Source organism: Hippopotamus amphibius, chromosome 1, assembly GCF_030028045.1.
Source record: "Hippopotamus amphibius kiboko isolate mHipAmp2 chromosome 1, mHipAmp2.hap2, whole genome shotgun sequence".
In the NCBI taxonomy this organism is placed as follows: domain Eukaryota; kingdom Metazoa; phylum Chordata; class Mammalia; order Artiodactyla; family Hippopotamidae; genus Hippopotamus; species Hippopotamus amphibius.
The window spans coordinates 98,638,609-98,661,744 of record NC_080186.1 but is presented as its reverse complement, the minus strand read 5'-3'; the positions used below and the strand labels follow the sequence as shown (position 1 = coordinate 98,661,744).

The window sequence follows — 23,136 nt, the reverse complement described above, 5'->3', positions numbered from 1 at the left end:
GTGGGAAGCAAGAAGCATTTTACCTTTAAGATGCGGTGTATATTTGGCATGTTATGTATGGTATTTTTAACTTACAGGTGTATCTTTTTACCAATTTCACTTTTTTTTTTCAAAATCATTGGGAGTCAGATCTGGTTTCACATGCCAGCTTTAGCACTTAATTACTTGGGTCTTAGTTTCTTCATCTGTGAGTATAATACCTGCTCATATATCTAGCACTACTTTAAGAATCCAATGAGGTAAGAGGAGATGGACTTAGACATAGCAGATACTTAACTTTCTTTCCCTAAGCAAATGCCTAGATGTTACTGAATCTCTGTGTTTACCAATTTGTTCATTCATTCAAAACAAAACAAACTATACTTTATTGGGTCCCAGGCACTGAGGTGAATACTAAAAAGATAAAGAAAAAAGGAGAATGGCAAAAGAAGTAAGCCAACAAAATCCCCTTTGCCTTAAGCCTTGGTTCTGAACAATGCTATACAATTAGAACCACCTGGGGAGCTTTACAATTACTGATGCCTGGGTTCCACCCACAGAGCTTCTGATGTAATAGATCTGGGGTACACCTTGGGCACCAGAATTTTTAAAAGCTTCCTTGGGTGATTCTCCTGTGCTGCCAAGGTTGAGAGCCACTACCTTAAGCTAATATTTAGTGCAAATCTTCATGGTGGACACAAATAACATAAGACAAGCACACAGTCAGCATCCTGGCTTTCCAAATCTTTTTATACTTTACCACTGTTAGCAAAACAACTTATACAAACAATAGCCCTCGGTAAAGATGTGTCAATCATTTAAAAGTAACTATAATTTAAAGCAGCAAAACTGCCAAATATGTATTACAGACAACATACAACATGGAACTCTTAGGAAGGAGCTGGATATGGGTTGGGTTGGTTAAAGATAACTACAAGAAAGGGGAAGGTGAGACCTAAGCTGGGCTCTACAAAGTGCTTTAAATAGTAGGGAGGTGGGAGGAAGAGGGAGGGCATTACAAATAAGGGAACTGGTAAGAATGAAAAAAGGTGGGGGAAAAACAAAGTTTTGTAAAGCAGACCAGTTTGGCAGAAACAGATTTATTTGGAGATGATAAAAGAGAAAGAGTAAGATAAGATGAGTCAGATGGCAGTAGTTATGCTAACATCAACTCTGGTTTTATTCTGTAGGTAATGGAGAACTGCCAAAGCCTTCTGAATAGGAAGCTCCATTAACGAAAATTAACCTGGAAGTATTGGAGTCCTCAATATGGCTTCTCAAAACCTGGAAATCAGTCTGCCCTCTAAGAGTTAGTTAACTATGAAATTAAGAATATAAAAGCAAGATTCATTCACTCATTCCTTCAACAAATATCTGAAGGCCTACCATGAAGGCAGTGTTTTGGGTAATGGTGATTCAACCATATATGGTCCTCAGAGAGCTTACATTCTCATGGGTAGAGAGAAAAACAACTAAATTACATGGTATGCTAGCTAGTGATAAATGCTAAGGAATAATAATAAAGCAGGGAAAGGGGATAAGAAATGGTAGACTGGAATTGGAGAGGGTGATCACAGAGGGCTTCACTGAGAAGGTAACTTCTGATTAAATATCTGAAGGAAGTGAGGGATATAGAAGGAAGAGAACTCCAAAGAACGAGCAAATGCAAAGATCCATTAAGTAAGGATGTGTGGCTAGAGAGGACCAGGGGAGAATAGGTAGGAGATAAGGTCAAAGATGTAAGCAGTAAAGAGGTAAAATCCCAGATCATATAGGGACTTGCAGTCAGAGTGAGAACTTTTATTCTGAAGAAGATGGGAAGCCACTGGAGGATTCTGAGCAGAGGAGTGACATATTCTGACTTACATTTTTTAACCAGATTGCTCTGAGTGCTTCACTGAGGATAGACTGCCTATGTAGAGACAAAAGCAGAAGCAGCGAGACCAGAGAGAAGGCCAATGCAATAATCTATGTGGGAAATCACAGTGGCTTCTTCCAGAGTGGTTGAAATAACGGTATGGTGAGAAATAGTCAAGTTCTAGGTATGTTTTGAAGGCGCAGCCTATAGGATTTGCTAATGGACTATATGTGTATTGTGAGAGAAACAGGAATTAAAGATGACACTAAACTTTTGGTCTGAGCAACTAAAGAATGAAGGTGCCATTAACTAGGAGGGCAAAGACTGCATGAGAAAATGCGATATGCAAATTTTTGAAATATAAGGGCTTCCTTCCAGCCTTGTAAAATCTGTCTAGAGAAAGTCCACTGCTGTTAAAAGTTAGATGGTGCCTTGTGCAAAGATCTGATTTGGTCTTGGAATTGGTATATATCCCTACTATGGGGGAAAATGCCATTAAAATGTTAGACTGTATAGTTAACTTCCCTGATTCTGACTCCATGCTTAAACTGAAAAAATTGTAATTTCATTTCCTATGTATCTGATCTCCTTGAAAAAAGGAATCTAATCCCTCCTATACTTATTAATTATTTGCTATCCTCCTTTTATACACGAGTTTCATCAGCCTAGCTAATATGAGTTTGTCCCTTACTATCCTGATAAATCAAGCTTCTGAAATTAACAGGCAGAGGATTAAGAAGATACAGATGGTGGTTCTGAAGCTGCACAATAATTATTGGGAAGCTTATTAAAAACAGATTTCTGAGCACTAGTCCCCCCAAGTTCTGATTCAATTGGTCTACGAAAGAACTCAGAAATCTTGCTTTTGAAAGAAACACATAAGCGATTCTCCTGTAGGCAATAACGCTCTGAGGTTCTTAAGAAGACAGACAGCGCCCTTGACCTTGTCATGAGGACTTTCAAGATCCTTAAACTTCTAGAGTCATGTTTCTCAACACCTTTAGTTTATAATACACTTTAAATACCAGAATTCTTAGTGGCATATTTGTAGAAGCTCAAAAGAGCACTATGCAAATTTGGCAGTAATGTTTGTTTTTTTGGCTGTGCCACTCGGCTTGCAGGATCATAGTTTCAGGAACAGGGATCGAACCTGAGCCCACGGCAGTGAAAGCGCAGACTCCTAACCACTGGACTGCCAGGGCATCCCCCAAATTTGGTAGTAATCATAATGCAGTCACGACCAGAAAACACCAATATTTCAGTGCCTATATAAGCATCCACCTCACTACACCATTAAACTGGACTGCTGTTTAGGATTATGTCATTATTTCAGTAGAATCCTTAGCTATCTCAATTCACTACCTACTATCTACTCAAAGGAATCAAAGTGGTTAAAGGCACAGGTCTGGAAACAGATTACCAGCAGACTGTATCTGCTCTACTATTACTAGTTCTGGACATTTGGTCATATTTTTTTAACCTCAAAAGTGCCTCAGTTTACTCAACTGTAAAATGGGGTAAGTAACCTATGGGGATGTTTTGAGATGAATACATTTTAATGCATAAAGTATCTAGCACATAATAAGCACTTAAATGTAACCTAGATGCAAAACAAAGAATTCACAAAGTTCTTTCATGTTCCAGTAAACCCACCACCTTTCTTATAGTGCAGCCTAGTATCATGCTATCTTCCTGTTTATACACTATATATACCACAACCTACACTTCATATGATCCACTCAACTGAACATTCCATCTCCATAGACACTGCCCTAACAATATGCATGTGCAGCTATAGCAAAGATAAACTTCATATACTGCTCAAAATTTAGTAGTGTGAAGAACTGTGGTAAATCAGTGAAAATATAGAAAGAAAAGGGGAGGCTGGAGGCAAAGAGGACAATTAAGAATGTTTTTAAAAATAATCTAAGCATAAGATAAGGTCCTGAATGAAGAAAACAGCAGAAGGAATGTGGACAGGTTACACATATTGTTAAGTGAAAAGTATACTTACCGCTTTGAAAATAATAAAACAGAAATAAATAAATAAATAAAATAGAAAATAAACTGGTAATACTGGCTGCTGCTCAGGAGAACTGGGTGGCTGGGAAATGGGTGGGAGGGGACTTTTTACTCACGACCTTTCCTACCATTTTAATTTTAAGCATGTGATTATAGTTCCCATATACTCTAAATAATTTTTTTAAAAGACTAATGGAAATGGAGAAATAAAATCTAATGCTAGGAAGAAGAATTTACAGAACTGAAATACTAATTGAACATGAGAGGAGAGGCTAAGGGTGAAAAAGATGATGCCAACATTCTGAGCCTATGTGACTAAAAGAGAATAATGGTGTGATGAATAGAAGTGCAGAGGTTGGCAGAAGGTTCTCAAAAAGAGAGAAGAGAAAATAATAGTAAGTACATATTAAAATTATCACTTAGTTCAGAAATCCCCAAGTAGTGAAACTGTCTAACAAAAATTACCACGACTAGTTTCCCCCACCCAGTGTTTTCATTTTTAGGAGCTGATCCACATAAGGTCTTTGACTTTTTTTTCTTTTTGCAAAAAAGATGGAGTTTGTGCATTGAGACAGAAAAGAGCAATGACACCTGATCCTATAGTGTGTATTTTTCTGAGCTCTAAAGGAGAGGACTTATAGAAGATGAAGGAAATGCTTTTATTAGAGATTTTTCAAGGTTCAAAGTATACAGAAACTGTATGCAGAAACTGTATTACAACATTTTATATAAGGGACTTGAACATCCAAGGATTTTGGTATCCAGGGGGATCCTGGAACCACTCCCCCACAGATACCTAGGGACTATCGTATACATACTAATTTTGATATGCAATAAGACTTTGAAACTTTATGGAATTTACTAGAAAACTGCTCCCAGGGGAATCAAATGTTCTTAGCAGCACCATGGCAGAACACCAGTAACGGCAACAGACACTCAGGCACAATGAATGCCTGAAGAGGCACCCAGAGTGTGGACACATTCCTGAACACAAAGAAATACCTACAGATTACCAGAAATAATTGGGGAGGGGGAATGAGGGAGCATGAGCTAGAGAAATATGAGAATGAATGAAGCTGTGATTGACTGGTCTCTTTCATACCAACAGCTTGTGTCTACACTATGTACCTGGTGCTATGCTAGGCACTAGATAAAAAGACTTGGTTGTAGTAACCAAGAATTTCACAGTTTCATTATCAGGGCAAATGTGCCAAAGTAGACAATGACAGAAACTCCTGGAACATTTTAATGTTTCAGTTTTTTAAATAGAACTGTGTTTTTTTTTTTAAATTAGAGTTTGAAAAAGTTCATTAAACTTTGTTCAGTCAGTTTGATCCAATTTCCCTTACCTGCTTTAGAAGAAAACTTTTGAGGCCCACAGAGGTAAGTGATTTTTACAAAATCACACTGGTGACCAAAAGCACAGCAAGGAAAGACCAAATCTCCTGAGGCGCAGAATCATTTTTTCCCACTAGCCCACAATACCTCAGTTATAATTCATTAAATGGATGACTCCATTCTAATTTTTTCATTCACAGATACATGTTAAAAACAGTATAGTGAAAAAAGCATGGTTTCTGAATCAGACCAACCTGGGGTCTGAATTTTCTGACAAATTACACTGCTTTGCTTAGCATTAAGGCTGGTCCTAATAAAATAGCTAGATGCTCTATAAGAAATTATAATAAACCTATACTCTTCACCAAAGATTGGGCATCTGAGTTTGTACCTGCTTAGGCTTAATGCTCCTGTCCAAGGATTTTGTAACAGATTATATGAATACTATTCAGCAAAGCTAACAGAGAGAAGATTTAAAAATGGTAACATTAATTGTAATCAACAACTTGTTACAAAATAGTCATGGCAATTAAGCTTTAGGGTTTACGTCACTCTATAAGGTAATAACTCACCTAGTAAATTAAGAAGGTAACACATAATCAAAGGCAATCCACTTTAAAAGTATAAATAACTTTCATGAGCTCTAACAGAGCGTTCAAATTTCAGCATCTATTTACAACATTTTCCACATCTCTCCTAAATAATTTTGATAAACCCATTTCTCAAAAAGTGCCTTAAAGACAGTACTGTCTAACCTTAAAGCACAGAGATCCATTCTTCAGTTAATGGTACTTTTGAAGTTGTACACAAATATTCTACTAGTTAGGCTGAAGGGGAAAAAAATGTGCTAGCAGAACTTTTTTCAGCCCTAAAATTCTGTCTGCATTTATATTTTAAAAATGCTGAATCATGAAATAAAGGAAACAGTCGGTGCAAAGAATCCAAACAAGTAGTTCATCTCACACCTCAAGTTTCCTAATTATGGCATCTTTTCATTTTGGTCTTGTTAAGCATTTGGAACCAAGTAACGAGAGGAGTCTAAGTAACCAGAGGAGTAGAGCTCATTCTCAGAAACTGAACTCGAGGATAAGACTAAAAGTATTTCTGCAAGTTATTGCACTTCAACTTCCTGTTTTATTTAGGCAGCTCATCATGACCATTTCAGGTAACAATGCAGAAGTTGAAAAACCCAACTTCCTCTTTACAAAGTGATAAACCATTCTCATTAACTTCAGCAGTTAGTTATGAGAATGATCTTACCAGCTTTTACAGAAACACTTGCAAGGAAACCAGAGACCATCACCATCAAATTCACCTCTGGGTTAACTGGTTTCGGGAAATGTAACAAAAATAAAAAGCAGTATTAAAATATGTTTGGCATCATGACAAACGTTAAAAAAAATGAAATCAAATGCAGTTGAGGTCTTAGTTAAAAAAAGAAAAAAATGAAAACTCTACAGTTCAAGGAAGAATCAATGTGCAAACTACGGCTGACAATATCTTGTTTGTAATAGTGCCTTGGTTGTGAAATTTTGTGCAACAAGAAACTCGCTTAAGGGTCACTTACTCTTTATGAATGCTAAGATATCAACAAGTCTTTTTGGAAAAATACTCTTTCAATTCTTGAATTCAGTTAAAAGGCATCAGAAGCCTAGAGGAAAAGGGTTAAGGTAAGCATAAAGCTGAAGGAGAACTGAAGTAATCTTACAAGACAAAGCCTGTTCTTTTTACTTATTGATCCACAACAGAGAAATACAGATTAGTTCACCTCTGGGAATAAAAATCTAATAAAATTTCAGTAATCTCAAATCGTATGGATTTATTATGAGATTTTTTATATCAACTATTCTTAATTATCTACACTAATGACAATGTAGTTCATCTAAAACCTGTTCACTGAGTATAAAATTCATCAACATTTTCCGCCAGATTTGCTTGCTTTGTCATTATTAAAATTAAACAGCAAAAGAAGTATGCTGGGAGATAAGAGAAAACTGGTCACATCTGCTGTTATAAAATCAAGCTATTAATGTTACTCATTTCAACACTGTCAATATTCAAACACATCTTAATTCACACTTTGAAATACATATTTTTCTCCCCAAGTTTAATTAAAAAGGCATTCTAACCCTGTGTCAAAATCAAAAACCTGACCCTGGTAAACTTCAAAGTTTATTATCTTAAATTATTAGTGAAATTTTGCTATAACAGGATTTTTGCTTAAAGTAAGTGGACCATCAGTTGGGCTAACAAATGTTTTGTTATTCCACGATTTTCACTGTAATTTAACTTCATCTTAATCATAACTGTTTGCCTTAGGATAAACATTTTATTATAGTTTTCTCTCTAGCATAAGTTCACATACAGTATAAAATGCCCTTCCCACCCCCAAATCTTATACATTTATGAGAATCAATTTCCAAGTAAGAGAAAATCTAATGCTGTACTGTTGTTCAATGGCTTGTGAATGTTTAGCACTTTCTTCAGCATTTCAAAATGGCATGGCATATGTAAGTATGATATATCAAATTATTCTGTACAGAGGACTCCTGGATCATAAACAATCCCCTCTGCCATCCCAATCTCTTTTATTAAAAAAGGAAAAGCCCAGACACATTTACAAAGATGTACATTTTGTAAAAACCACTGTGGGAAACAAAAGACATAATTCTTGTCCTATTATGAGTTATGTAATGAGATTACTGTAATTTCCACAGGCTCTAAAATCTTTAACATATTTACTGAAAAGCCTGCCAAACTGTTAAGAAAGGTGTGCAGCTGTCAGGAAAAACGTTATTCCATCAAAGGTAGAATATTCTCTTGTATTTAAAACACTTTTATTAAAGAAGTAAGCTCAAATTACACACTAAGTTCAACTATAATCAAAGACACCACAGTGGAGAAGCAAAGAGCGCAGAATGCTTTGTCCAGACTTGAACGTGTTAACATAAAGTTTATGTACTACATAAAACCTTTCTGGAGTTAAAAATAAAACATCGCTGGCTAGTCTCGTTAACAAGAAATCGAAAACTATTTTCCAAAAATTATCGTTAAAAGATTGTAAGACGCAAGGGATGGAGTCACCGCGGGGCCGTATACATAACAATCAAGGGAGTGTCTACAGGGAAAAGAGTGGTGTTCAAATTCTGAAGCAAATGTCCCCGAGGCTTACATACTTACTACTGCGAATTAGTTCTGCCGCTAGTATGGGGGAAAAGAGGTGTGTGTGTATAGGCGGCCAATACATTAGGGACCTCTCCCTGTCGAGAAGTCGTGACAGCAAAATCACTTCCTGAGGAAGGAGGAGCAAAGGGGAAGTTAAGAGTCCACCCTGACCAGGAAGTGACTCGCCCTAAGCTAGCCCCAATCATATCTAAAAATGGGGGGATGGGGTGAGCCCCAACAGTTAAAGGCGGTAAAATAACTCCTTCTTGATACGTCGCGACATCATCATCTCCCCCTCTCTTAAATGCAAAAAAGAGTCCACAGTCACGATTCAATAAGGGAAAGTCTCTTCTCTCGCAGGAAGGCCACTGGGCTGTGTCTCAGGCCCGGGAGGAAAAGCGAGTTGAGGAATGGGGAACTGGGGCCACCGTGAGGCAGAGGAAAGCCCCCCAAGAAGGAAGCGTCCCGACTGCGGAGAGCGTATGCCAGCACAGGCCGAGAAGCTTCTTTCTCCTGGGGGCACTGCCGGGGTTCCCACCGCAGCTGGGTCGGGCCCCCGTTCCCCGTCCCGGGAAGAGGTAAGAGAGAGAGGCGAACCCCTTACCTTCTCCTCATCCGACACCCGATCCTCGAAGTCGGCCATCTTGGGCTGCTCTGGCCCAGCCCGGCCCTGGCGCGAGGCAGGCCGGGAAGGAAGCCGAGTGATGGAATCACAGCGAGGGCCGTCGGAAGGACCCGCCCGGAAACGCCGAGCGCGAGGGCGCCATGTCAGTTACGGGCGCGCGTGATGGCCCCAGGAAGTCGGCTTGCCTTAAATGGTTTTAAGTCTAGTATCTTTCTCACTGAGTTACATTCATTTCCCCAGTCATCTATGGGACGTTGGGAGCGTGCTTCGACTGGTATTGGCGCCGGAGCTGTAACCGACCAAACTGCAGTCGCTACTCCTGTAGATCTTCCCAGTACCAGTGCACTCCATGGCAGCCAAGTCCAAAGGCCTAAGTGCTGCTCGGAATCTGGAACGGTCGGTGGCTTTTTCAACCCCAGGAGTAGGGTGGAAGGTGACCCTCACTCGTATGGAGGCTAAAACATTTCACTCCAGGGTCACATCTCACTCCAGTTCTTCCAGAATAGGTGCTGCTCTCCGCCCCTTCCCTCCCTCGGAAGGAATAGGTAGCCCCAGTCCTGGGGCGCTCCTCCACCTTCCAAATCTTCTCGGTCCCCGTTCCCTGGGACTCTTCAGCCTTTACGGAGACCAACATCAGGTCCGCCACTATCCCAGGATTCCCGACTCTCGGTTTCCTGCCCTTCTTCCCTCCCAACTCCCGGCCCCAGCAGGAGCGGCAAGATGGCGGACGGTGACGGCTTAGGTGAAGCAGCTACTGATGCGGCGTCTCCTCCTGCCCCTGCTACCGGCCTGAGCCCGCCGCTGGGCTGGAGGGAGCGGCTGCGGGCCGGGCTGGCGGGCACTGGGGCCTCGCTGTGGTTCGTGGCGGGGCTGGGGCTCCTTTACGCTCTGAGGGTCCCGCTGAGGCTGTGTGAGAATTTGGCAGCGGGTGAGAGGCCCAGAGCTCCCCGGGGAGGGGCGGGGGTGGGGGTACAGGAGAAGTGCGGGGGGCAAGGTCCAAAGGGCAGAGATTCTCAGTATCACTGGAGGGCTTCGGAGAACGAGTCGGTGTGCGCGACCGAGTGGGTTCTTTTTCTCTTGGGCCACTATTCCGCAGCTGATTGTCAAACCTGAGCTGCAGCTACCGGCTCCTCCCTAGAGCTCTTAAGATCCGCCCTCTCTCATCTGTACTCGCTCGTCCGAGGAGAAACCACCTGACAAGCTGTAAGCTTCAGGTGGTACAGCAGATGAAAACATTTTCAGACTTGGATGCAGAATTTATACACACCCTTTGATTCTCCCGCCACTCAGCTGAGAGAACCTACACCCAGGCAGCAAAAATCTGAAAGAAAGAAAACACCACGATTTTAGCCAACCATTCTCATGGTTTAAAATAGTTTTGTCAGGAAATAGTTTTCATCATGTTTTTGTCCGTTCTCTGTTTTAGGCTTTATCTTGAATAATAAAATAGAACAGTACAGGAAGTAAGGAGAAAGAGCCACAAACAGCAGTGGGGGTTCTTTTCTTAGCTCTTTCTTTCAACATTTGTAGACAGCTTGCTGTGTAGTGTGGGGTGAAGATACAAAGATGTGTAAGAGGTGGTGATTCCCTTGGATTCTGCAAATATTATTCTATAGCTGTAGCCAGGGCAGAGTGGATGGGAGCCAGGGCCTCTTACCATGTCATTGCAAATTGGCAACTTCAGATTAAAATGGAAGTATTTCTGTTATGTGATGATCATGACTGTCAGTTCTGTGTTCTATTTTTCTGTCGCAAGAGAAGGCAGATGTCCCCTTTTCTATTCTGTGAGATGACATGAAAGACTGTGAAATAATGTTCTGAAATATTTTAGAGTTTTTAAGAACATAGTATGTAAATTCAGATACAACTAACACACCAAAATCAGCTAGATAAACTGGCCTTCCTAGACTGTTTGAAAAAGCTAATTTGGTGTTTCTGTTACAGGTTAATGAAGTGCTTGCTAATGGTTTGTACGCTCGGGGAAATGTTATTCGAGTTTATCTTTTTTTTTTAAACATGTTAATTAGATAATGCCATTTAGATGAGAGTCAGTGACTTTACAGATTTTTATTTATTTCTAAAACCCTCAGTATTTATGAGACCATTATTTGAAGTGAAGAATCTGGTCCAGGTTTTCAGTGAATCAGGAGTAGGGAACTCTTAGTTTGCTATTCTCTTTGGGCTCTTTTGCCTCTAGTTGGCATACCAAATACCTGTTTCTTCCCCTCCAGTTTGAAACACTAGTTTGTATCTCACCAGAATAATTAGGAAGTAGTTTTAATCCTCCTTTATAACAGTATGTTTGTTTAGATTATCCCTATGGAATTGCAAAAGTTCTTGACTTAATTATAATATTCTTGCTTTTACTCTCAACAGCAAGCTAAATGATCTCATTTTGATTTACTTATTTGAGAAATTAGCAGTGTAAAATCTTACCCTTGCGTATGTGAAGGCATTTTTAAGATATGATACAATGAGAATTTGAAGTAACTTTTTAAAAATTACAACTTTCTCAAATGAATCTCATGCTAGAGATTAATGCTACTTATTTCCCTCCACTCATAAAGACACCTGCATATTTGTAACTTGAGTATGTATTCTTTTTAACTTTGACTTTTTTTTTTGGCAGTGACAGTATTTTTAAATTCATTGACGCCCAAATTCTATGTGGCACTTACAGGGACATCTTCTTTGATATCAGGACTGATATTTGTAAGTAGTTTCCATTTCCTTCGTCCTTTTGTGTTTATCTAAAAATCAAATCACTTTAAATGGTTATTATAATAATTATAAATATAGATCAGCATTCTCAAAATGTGAAAAAACATTTAAAAGAAACACTGCAACTTCCTCTCCACTTTTACAGATTGGTAGTATTCATTTATGTATAAAAGACTATTGTATGTTGGGGGAGTGTAATGGGAGGTGGGTTGCGAACTAAATGTTTGCAGGCTTAGTAATACAAATGAGTAAAATGGGCAGAATGTAAAAATTAAAATTTTTATTTACTTTTAAGACTGGGTAATCTGGACAGTACATGCTCCTTCTAGAAAAGGCTAAAGCTAATTGTTGCCATGTAGACTTGCAGATCAGTGTCACCAGATCTTCGTTTTTTCAAATGATTTCAAGAGAACCTGCATATAAAGTTTTTGTATAAAATCTTCCAATACTTTATTGTTGGCAGCATTGGGCAGACTAAAAATTTATCTGTGTCTTGAATTAGGCTTATAGGCTGCCAGTTACCTTCTCTAGAGTGTTTAAGAGCAGAGTTTGGGAGCCAGGCTAACCATCACTTTAGTTGTATGACGTCAAGCAAGTTAATTAACTTTTCCAAAGCTCCAGTTTCCTCATCTGTACACTGGGGATGGTAATAGTATCAACTTGGGAATTTCCTGGCAGTCTAGTGGGTTAGGACTCCATGTGTTCACTGCTGAGGACGGGGATGGGTCCCTGGTCAGGGAATTAAGAATCCCATGACCTGCATAGGGAGATAAACTCGATGATGGATGATGACTTAGAGGGCTGGGATAGGGAGGGTGGGAGGGAGTTGCAGGAGGGAGGGGATATGGGGATATATGTATAAATACAGCTGATTCACTTTGGTGTACCTCAAAAACTGGCACAACAGTGTAAAGCAATTATATTCCAATAAAGAACTTTAAAAAAAAAAAAAGAATCCCATAAGACACCCTGCAGGGCCACAAAAAAAATTAGTATCAACTTCATAGTTATGAGGACTAAATGAAAGAATGTGTGTGAAAACTTGCAACAACATAACAGCACTTAATGAATTTTGGCCTTGTTAGTCTAAGCCCCACAATAAAGAAACTGTTTAATTCAGCTTTCCCTTGTTTTATTTAACCAAGCTATCATTTTTAATTTAAAAAGATTTAAAAAAATCTAATAATCTTTATTAACATCCCTAGTAACTAGTGTTTCCAAGTATAAACTTTAGAAAAATACTGCTACAGATAAACATCTTAGAAAGTATTATGGCATGCATGGCCAATGAAATTTTTCTGTATTTTTTCCCTATCTCTAGGTGGTGCTCTATAACTGTAGTAGAAATGTAAAAATAATAGCATTTGTATTGGAGTGTTTGTTTTTTTTAAATAGGGGCATTTGACCATTTTGTTAAAGTGAAATGCCAGATGAGAAAGAGATTTTTCTCTTGACTTAAAAAGAAATTATTGAGGAGTTCTGGGTGAAAACTGTTATTAAAAACCTCAAAATTTATTGATTTATAATTTATTGACTCATAATTTAGCATATTTTGCCATAGCGTATAAAAATCTAAATAAAAATGGTAAACTATCTTTAAATAGCTGATGTAGTAGAAAAAGCATTGGTCTTGGAACCAGCAGATGTAGCGTTTGTTTGTTTGTTTGTTTATTTTTGGCTGTGTTGGGTCTTTGTCGCTGCGCACAGGCTTTCTCTAGCTGCAGAGAGTAGGGGCTACTCTTTATTGCAGTGCACTGGCTTCTCATTGTGGTGGCTTCTCTTGTTGCCGAGCACCGGCTTTAGGCATGCTGGCTTCTCTTGTTGCCAAGGACCGGCTTTAGGCATGCTGGCTTCTCTTGTTGCGGAGCACGAGCTTTAGGTGCGTGGGCTTCAGTAGTTGCGGCACGTGGGCTCAGTAGTTGTGGCGCACAGGCTTAGTTGCTCTGAGGCATGTGGGATCTTTCCGGACCAGGGATGGAACCTGTGTACCTTGCATTGGCAAGCAGATTCTTAACCACTGTGCCAGTAGGGAAGTCCCCCAGATGTAGTTTTGAGTCTTTACTCTGCAATTTACTATCTCATAACTTTGGGCAAGTCACATGAATTCTGAGTTCTAATTTCCTCATTTATAAGGAGGGGAGAAAACTTACATATGTATTATATGTATAATGTATAACTTACATGTATAATATGTAAAACAGTTTTTAAAATTTCTTGTTACTTTTTTAAACTAGAGTTTTAAATTTACAAAAATTGGGAATTCAAGTAACATTTTAAAGGTTAAACTGTGTCATTACTCTTGAAATATTGATGAGTTTTTATTAGCAAAGTTTATCATTTCTTTTACCACCTGAAATGAGGACGCTAGTTGTGTTGCTTATGTTATTTCTACCTGAAGAGGCATTGTGCTTGGGAGCTTAAAGAGTAGCAACAATGCCAGTTGTTTAATTATTACGAGTTTGAAAGGAAAACAAAAGATTACTTTGAAAGGAAAACGGAAGAGCCAATGGGAGTACATAACATAGCTTTCTGTTTTGTGGAATCAGGAAAAGTTCCCTCTGGACATGTTATTTAAGCTCAAATCCAAAGGAGCCAGCAAAGGGAGGTGAAAAGGCTGGAGTATCCAAATATGAAACATTCTGCTAATCCAGCACAGAGCTGCATTTGATTCCTTTTCTCATAACACTAGTAAACCATGGAAACAGAAAGAAATGAATATCCTGATTTTTAAATGCTTCAATATGGGAATCAACCTGACTCTTAACCTACATTAATAATACTGCCAAATACTTGAGTAGTACTTTATTGTTCAAAAGCACTTATAATTCTTGTTAACCATATTTACTAGATAGGACGTTGAGGTTCTGAGCAGTTAGAAGTTAAGTGACTTGCCCAAAACACACAGCTAATATATGGCTGAATTGGGAGTCAAAGGTGGGCACTCTAACCCTAGTCTAGTGGTTAACCCATCATGCTAGTTGTTTCAAAATTGTTTTTCTTTTAATTATGCTATAGATAGACTAAAATGACATTGTAACATGTTATGCTATTTATAGCTTAAACACTTACTGTTTTTTTGATGCTTTATTTACAGACGTATTTCTTCTAGTGTTGCCTAAGCTTGTCTGAATTTTATGACAAAACTAAAAGGCATTTTACCTTGGCTTGTCATGTGTTATCAGGGAATCTTGTGTTTGGCTTAGTTTTTGGAAGGAGAGCACGTTTAAAATGCTGAATTAAACAGGAACATCATGAGAGAATGTTTTGATTTGAGCTCATATATCTGCTGATCAATTCTATTTTAAGTGAAAGTTGTTTTCTATTTGTCACAGATATTTGAATGGTGGTACTTCCATAAGCATGGCACATCTTTTATAGAGCAAGTATCTGTAAGCCATTTGCGACCATTGATGGGAGGAACAGAAAGCAGCATTTCAGAGCCAGGTTCTCCTTCCAGGAGCAGAGAAAGTGAAACCAGCAGACAGAATTTGTCAGGTGACTACTACTTATTTAATGCATTTTCAGAGCTGTATAGTTAAGATTGTGTTTGGCTGTGGCAGATAGAAAACTCATAACAATAGAGAGAACTTTGTCTTTCCTTTAAATATAGGTAATCCATGGCTGATGTGGAGAGCAGTGATCATCAGAGACCTAGATTCCTTCTATTTTGTTAGTCTGCCATCTCCAATGCAGTTTTTCCTTGTGGTCCCAGACAGTTGCTCTGGCTTCAGCCATCATGTCCGCATTCTAGTCAGCAGGAAGGAGAATATGCCAGGAGAAGGACACTTTCCCTACACTCCACCCCACAGCAGCCAAGGACATGTCCTAGAAGTGTCATGTACTATTTCAACTTACTTTCTACTGGTCAGACCTTTGTCAAATGGCTAGAACTAGCTGTAAGGGAGGCTAGAAATTGTTATCGTTTTCTCAGTGTACATGTGCCCAGGTGATAAGGGGATCTTATTACTGATAAAGGAGAGAACAGAGACAGTTAGCCATCTCTGCCAAGAGAGCAAAGTGAGGAAAAATAGTTTTTCTTCTCAGTATATTTACAAAGACATCAAAATCTGTTATTCATGTATGGATATTCTGCTGTCATACTTAAATTGTAGACTATCCCTCTATACATATCTAGTAATTATACAATTAGGAAAGTAAAATTTTTGAAGCCAAATAGAAATGACGTTTTTGAATTATTGTTCCTTTCATTTGGTATAGGTATATAGGTATTATACTGTATAATCATACGGTAATAATACAAATGAATTAATTCCATAGAATGCCATAATGTCTCATTTGTTCAATAAACTTAACCACTAGAGTTATATTAGTTTAGTAGAAGAATACTACCTGAGTGCAATTGCTGGCACTTTTTAGATATAGTCAGAAGTCTCTGAGAAAGAGCTGTTTAAACTGAGCCCTAAAGCATGAATGGGTATTGACCAGGATTAGTAGGGATGGCAGCCATTGAGGTGTAGGAGTAATGGTAATTTTCTTTCCCTACTCCTTTCTTTTTTTTTTTTTTTTTTTTTTTTTTTTTGGCACACGGGCTTAGTTGCTCCGCGGCATGTGGGATCTTCCTGGAGCTGGGATCGAACCGGTGACCTCTGCATTGGCAGGCGGATTCTTAACCACTGCGCCACCTAGGAAGCCCCCTACTCCTTTCTTGAACCCTTTCATAAAATAATTACAGAGCTCTTAAGAATAAGGCATATTAAGATGAATATGACTTAGATCTCTCCTCAAGAAGTGCAGAGTCCAGTATGTAAATAATAACAATAATGCATTATACAATCTTATTCTCTATTGTGAGATTGAGTATACCATTGCATAATGAAAGTGAAGATAACCTTAAGAACATTCCAGCTTAGTATATAATACAGACATACAAATAAGTGATGGCAAAAGATATAAAAGATAATTTTATATAATGTATAGAAGATACTGTGGTGACGAAAAGAGGGAATGGTCAGTTATTCTTGGAAGGAAGGCCACAAAATGTTTCACAGAAGAGATGCTTGAATTGACCTCAAAAATGAGTCAAAGTTCCTTTGGTTCCGCTTTCTCTCCCTGGGTAGCTACATCACCTTCTATAATATTATCTTCCGCAGACATATATATTGGGAGAACCAATTTTAAATTCTGCCCCCAGGCTCTTTTTTATATTCTAGACCCACATTTCTAACTCTTTGCTAGAAATTTCCACCTTTGATGGCCTTAAGTAACCCTAAACTCATTCTGTCCAAAGTGAAACTGCTAATTATCTTCTTTCAATAGGTATCTTCCGTAATCCTAAAATCTATTAATTTCCGAAATAGAAACCTTTGAGTTTTAGATTATATCTCTTATTTCCCCTTCCTTCTCCAGACTTACTGAACCTCATCGTATTCTGTTGATTCCCCTCAAAATTTACCTTGACTCTATCCTACCTTCTTTTATTTAAACATTCATTGCCCCATATCTAGGCCTTGGATATTTCTTTCCTGGACTATTGCTGTGTATCCTAATTGGTTTCCCTGCCTATGATATTTCTCCTTTTGGTACATTCTCTCCCCTTACTATGTAAAAAAGTGGTTCTCAAACTTTTTAGATTCAGGAGTCCTTTATACTCTTAAAAATTATTGAGGACCTCAAATAATTGAGGATCTCAAAGAGCTTTTGTTTATATATTGATTATATCCCCAATATTTGCCATATTAGAAATTAAAACAAATTTAAAAAATATTTATTATTTATTTTTAAAATAACAGGAAACCCGTTGTATGTTAACATATTTCTGTGAACTGAACTGTGTCTCTCCACCACCTGAAATTTATATGTTGAAGCTCTAACCTCTAAAGAAACTATATTTGGAGATAAGACTTTTAGGAGACAATTAAGGTTAAATGAGGTTGTAAGGGTGGGGTTCTAATATGATAGGATTGGTAGCCTTAGAAGAAGAAGAGCGAGAGATCAGTTTCTCTCTCCACTATGTGAGGAGACATGTGGAAGAAGGCAGCCATCTGTAAGCCAGGAAGAGAGCTCTCACCAGAACCTAACCGTGTTGGCACTCTGATTTCAGATTTCCAGACCTCAGAACTGTGAGAAAATAAATTTCTGTTGTTTAAGCCACCCAGTCTGTGGTATTTAGTTATGGCAGCCTGAGCTAATACACATAATATGAAAAATAATTATATTTTCTAAAATGAGAAGACTTTAATCAGAAGACTGCCATTGCTTTACATTTATTTAAATCTCATTACTAGCTAGCTTAATAAAAAAATAGCTTATTCTCATATCTGTTTTTGCATTGTCTGTTGTGAAATGTTGTTTTGGTTGACATCTGTGAAGAAAATCTGTTTTCACACAGATATGTAGTTGGAATAGGGAAGAGTATTTTAATAACCTGTTCAGAAAGTTGCAGATATTCTCTTTTAATACAACACCAAAATTTACTAAGAGATGCTTTCTTAAAGTTTAGTTGCAATGTGGAATCTGAAGCTATACCAATTAACTTCTCATGTTCTATTACGTTAAAATCCCTTGGTGTCCCATTTTGAATGGGTCTTTTACTTATGCATAATTTTATAAATCACGCATTGGTCATTTAGAAAATTCTTACTGAGTTATGCATGTCTTCTGAATATTGACACATTGTATAATTTTTTTAAATGGCATTTCTTAATATTACCACTAATCTCACAGGAAAGCCTTTAAGTATTGAGAAATTGTCAAGTTCACGGTAACTGATACAAAGTTTTTCAAAATTCTAATATATACTGGAAAGCTCAAATTTTATCATTGGCAGCAAATACCGTTTTTTCTTCCTTGAATTTGACAGACCCACTTTGTTCAGCTTTGAGAAAGTGTCTGCCAGGTATCTGTCTGAATAATCGTGTTTGTCTCTTGGTGACTCTTTCAAGTAAAAGTGATGTTCCGTGAAAAAAAAGGTCAGTCCAGCTCAAAAAACAATTGCCTATACTGGAGACAACCATCATATTTGGTTGCCTTGTTTTCTGTGGTGGGAGTGAGGAATCCGATTACTATCACTTTAAGAAACCAGCAGTTTTACCAACCATTGATTTTGTACCATCAGCCCAACTTTGCAGGACCGGGACTAGTGTGAGGCAAATCAGGTGCTTGGGGCACAAATTTTAAGGACGCCCTCACTCTCAGGGTTGAGTTCAAGTCAACAAGTTAAAAAGGCAAATACTGTCTTAGCAGTTATTATGAAACGAGTTGTGACTTTGCAGTTCCATGAATTGTGCTTTGAGAACCGCTGATCTGTACAAAGATCTGATATTTGTTATTTTTCTAATTATAAATCTTTGATGGCTTCTGATTGACTAAGGATGTCTAAACTCTTTATGCAGTATATAAGCCCTTTCATCAATTTCCCCCAGTCTATTTTCTAGCCTCATTTACAGCTCTCCCTCTCACCTTCTACCATGTACTTTAACCTAATTATGCTCTGTGGTTTTCTGATACTTCCTCTGCTTAGAATATTCTTCATCTGGCAACCTTCTGCTCATTTTCTTACAGTGGTTCAAGTTTAAATGTCATCGCCTTCCCAAAGTCTCCCCTAATTTCTCCAGAGCAAACTTAATTACTTCCTTTTTATCTTGTGGAACAAAACGTATCTCTACCATAGCACTTATCACACAGTTTAGGTGATGGTTTACATAATTAATTCTCATGCTACATTTAAAAAAAATTATTTATTTTTTATTGGCTGTGTTGGGTCTTTGTTGCGGCTTTCTCTAGTTGTGGTGAGTGGGGGCTACTCCTTAATGTGGTGCACAGGCTTCTCATTGCAGTGGCTTCTCTTGCTGTGGAGCATGGGCCCTAGGCACATGGGCTTCAGCCATTGTGGCATGAGTGCTCAGTAGTTGTGCTTGCAGGCTCAGTAGTTGTGGCTTGCAGGCTCAGTAGTTGTGGCACACAGGCTTAGTTGCTCCACAGCATGTGGGATCTTCCTGGACCAGGGCTCAAGCCCGTGTACCCTGCATTGGCAGGCGGATTCTTAACCACTGTGCCACCAGGGAAGTCCCTCATGCTACATTTAATTCAGTTAAACAAATTACTTCCAAATGCTATGATAGGTTCCAGAAATACAAAATGAGCAAAGTTTTAAAAGCTCATATTTTAAAGGGAGAAGCTGAAAACCAGATAATCATCTTATAATATGATAAGTGCTATACCTGAATTGTGAACCAAATGCTAGGGAGACAGAAATAAGGGAAGGACTATATTTGATTGTATGCTGCATGACAGCAGGAATGATCCATGCCTTATTCATCTTTGTGGTATATGTGACTAGCACTGTGCTTAACGTACAGTGACTATACAATACATGCTGACTAAATTAAGATTTAACTACATTTGATTAAACTGTCTTATTTTCCCCCTTTTCCTCTTTGTTCTTTAGAATGCAAGGTGTGGAGAAATCCTCTAAATCTTTTCAGAGGAGCAGAATATAGGAGGTATTACATTTTGCTTTCAGTATAATTATGGCATTGGTTTTAGATTAAAAGTATTATGGAAACATTTATTTTTACAAATATATGATGGGTCTTCTAGTTGGAGATACTGATATATAATAAGGCAGAATGTTTAGCCCAGGGTTTAATTGGCAACATCTTGACTGTATTTACTTTTATAATCATGAGAAGCATTGCTTCAAGCAACATGTTTGGGATATATAGTAAGTATACATTTGGCCCTTGGTTTATGGTAGAAAGCCTTTTCAAAGAATTCCTGAGATTAAGAAAAAATTACAAATGTCAGCTATTCCTGTGCACATGTGCTCAATTTCAAAATTTTTTTGACGATTCACTAGAAAATATCAATCTAAAATGTGAATATAAATTTCATTTGTGCAACAGTATGGGGCATACTATTTTTATATTGTATTTTATATTGACATTCCCTAGCTACACTATTGTGTCCCTTTCTCTTCTGGTTTTTACTCTAAATGAGAAAACATCTTTTGAAACTTTTGACCAAAGATACTTTACTTTTGTTTTGTAAAGGGCTTTGTTTTATCTGGAGGTAGACCAGGGCATGTTATTTAATTCATTGAACAAGAAACAGTTTATGTCTACCGTGTATTGGCACTGTGCAAAATGATGGGGATGCAAAATGACTAAGCAATAATCCCTGTGCATAAGTACTTGATAGTGTAGAACAGTCACATCCTGGGAAGCCAAAGCTAGGGTTTTATGACAGATGCCATTAGCCTATATTAAGGAATTCTGCAAGAAACAGTCCCTTGAACTTCTCACTGTGTTTATTAAAAAGTTTTTAGGCTATTGTTATTATCTTATGTATCTACTTCATGAAAATCTTTCTTATCTCAGTATAAGGAATTCTGAATCCTTCTTTTTGAATGATTAGTTTGTCTTAACGTAAAAGTCTAAGTTGCATTGGTAATCATTGTGTGGTTCTAGGAAGCTTAGAGTCATTGTGGCCATCCATTAGCAAGTGTATAGCACTGTTTGGTATGAGCCATTTTATGGACCAATCCTTGTTTTACTTTACTGAGTCTTAAAATCTACTTCTAATTTACGTTATTGATACTGTACATGTATTTTTTAACTACTTTAAATCATTTGGGGATTAATATAGATTGTTAATTTTTTTATGATTTTAGAAAGTATACCAAACTTTGCTAAGTGAACAAGGATTTGCTCTTTCCTTTTTCTTCATGATAATTTTTCCCAAAATAGCTAAAAGCTTTAAATAGCAAGGGAACTTATACTATTGAATAACTTAAAATCTTTCATCATGTATATAAATAACACTTCTAATGTGCTTTTAAATTGCTTTTTCTGATTATAAAATATATACATATTCATTGTACAAAGGTAGAAAATAAAGAGATATGTAAAAAAGAAAGAAATCACCTTTTTCTACCACTGATAACTGCTATTAGTATTTATCATCTTGACAGCTAGTAAAAATTCACTTGTGTTTTCTTCTAGTTTCTTTGTAGTTTTACTTTGAATACTTAATTCTAATCCACTGAAAATGTATTTAAGTATACTTAATAAGGTATATATTTAAGTCATTGTTTTATCCCTTCATATTCAATTTTCAAGCACTGTTGAATAATCTAGCCTTTTCCCTTTTGGTTTTTGATGTTTTATTATTGTACTCTAAGTAGTTTGTACAGGTTATCTCTTTTGTTTTATTGACTATAATAACTTTAGAAATGTCCTGAAATAAACTTTGTAGCAGTATATTTTTGAATTTTAAATAATGTCTGTTGTAGCAGACAGATGCTCTCTCATGTTCAATTTACATATTTTCTTGTGTTTGGTAAAGATACACTTGGGTGACTGGTAAAGAGCCACTTACATACTATGACATGAATTTGTCAGCTCAGGACCATCAGACCTTTTTCACCTGTGACACAGACTTTCTACGTCCTTCAGACACAGGTATGTGTCATATCTGTTCTTGGGGTAAACAGTAGTCATAAAACTTATTTTTAAAGTTTTTTAAAGTTATTTATTATACAAAGTTATTTAGCTTGGAGTAGTTTGCATCATTGATAACACACCCATATTAAATTGAAACTAATTATGATTATAAACTAGGTTACCATACTTTTTTGTCTGATAAAGAATTTAAAGTATTTTATAAAAATTAATTAAATTGCTTCTTTTATTACTTAAAAAATCTTTCAGATCAAATACAACAACTGCTTATACAGAGAACAGTGTACCCAGTTTTGGTCTGGGAAATTAACACTTGCAATTATACATTAAAAAAAAAAAGAGTAAGACAAAGGTAAACATTGGGGCACAGCATGCAGAGAAAAATGGGATTTATCTTATTCTAGTCGTAAGTTAGAGATGCATGTAAGTAAAGTGGTAGAAGATCATAGAAATGTCTGTGTTTAGTTCTCTCTGATCTTCTCTGTAGAAGCGAGTATGGAAACTCTAAAATGTTTGGCTTAAAGACAAGGATCTTAATCACAACTATTTTGAATGCTCTCTCCCACCTTATCTATGCTTCTACTTTTATCCTTCAAAATTAAAAGTCTCGTTCTCTGGGAAGCCTTCTCTGATCTTCTCTGCAGTTCTACAGTAGTCCAAACCTCACTGAAATAATTTTAGTTAATTTATTCAACTGTAAACATTTATTTGTTAATTTATCATGTTGCTTTAATGTTTGTCCATGCTAATAATGTATGAAACTTTGGAAATTAGGGACTATACTTGTCATCTTTGAATCCTTATCATCTAGCACACTGCCTGGTATACTGTAAATATTAATATTTATTCTTTGGTGAAAGTATGAATGAATGAATAGTGTTGGTGTCACAGGTTCTTAAGTAGTTTCACTAATAATAGCTAACACTTGTATAATACTTATTATGCACCAAGCACTTTCTAAGCAACTTATATAAGGATACTAATATAATCTTCCAATCACTTTATGA

The 23,136-nt window shown here is 37.4% G+C and overlaps 2 protein-coding genes across 10 annotated transcripts in view; one reads left to right on the top strand and one right to left on the bottom strand.

Annotated features, from left to right (window-relative positions):
• CAPZA1 (capping actin protein of muscle Z-line subunit alpha 1) overlaps positions 1-9,042 on the bottom strand; it is a 41,544-nt gene extending 32,502 nt beyond the window's left edge. The window contains exon 1 of the mRNA XM_057750126.1: positions 8,967-9,042. Coding sequence (XP_057606109.1) covers positions 8,967-9,005 — 39 coding nt within the window. The 5' untranslated portion in view covers positions 9,006-9,042. The remainder of the gene's footprint in view (positions 1-8,966) is intronic.
• Positions 9,043-9,450: 408 nt separating this feature from the next.
• Positions 9,451-23,136, top strand: part of ST7L (suppression of tumorigenicity 7 like) — a 144,229-nt gene continuing 130,543 nt past the window's right edge. For 3 of the 9 annotated variants that reach the window (XR_009055530.1, XR_009055534.1, XM_057749570.1), the window contains exons 1-5: positions 9,451-9,915; positions 11,617-11,699; positions 15,041-15,203; positions 20,116-20,170; positions 22,014-22,129. Coding sequence is in view for 6 of the 9 variants with exons in the window: in XM_057749570.1 (XP_057605553.1) it covers positions 9,708-9,915; positions 11,617-11,699; positions 15,041-15,203; positions 20,116-20,170; positions 22,014-22,129 (625 nt within the window). In the remaining 3 variants the exon portion in view is untranslated. The remainder of the gene's footprint in view (positions 9,916-11,616; positions 11,700-15,040; positions 15,204-20,115; positions 20,171-22,013; positions 22,130-23,136) is intronic. The other 6 variants (XR_009055547.1, XM_057749517.1, XM_057749749.1 and 3 more) reach the window with 2 other exon arrangements.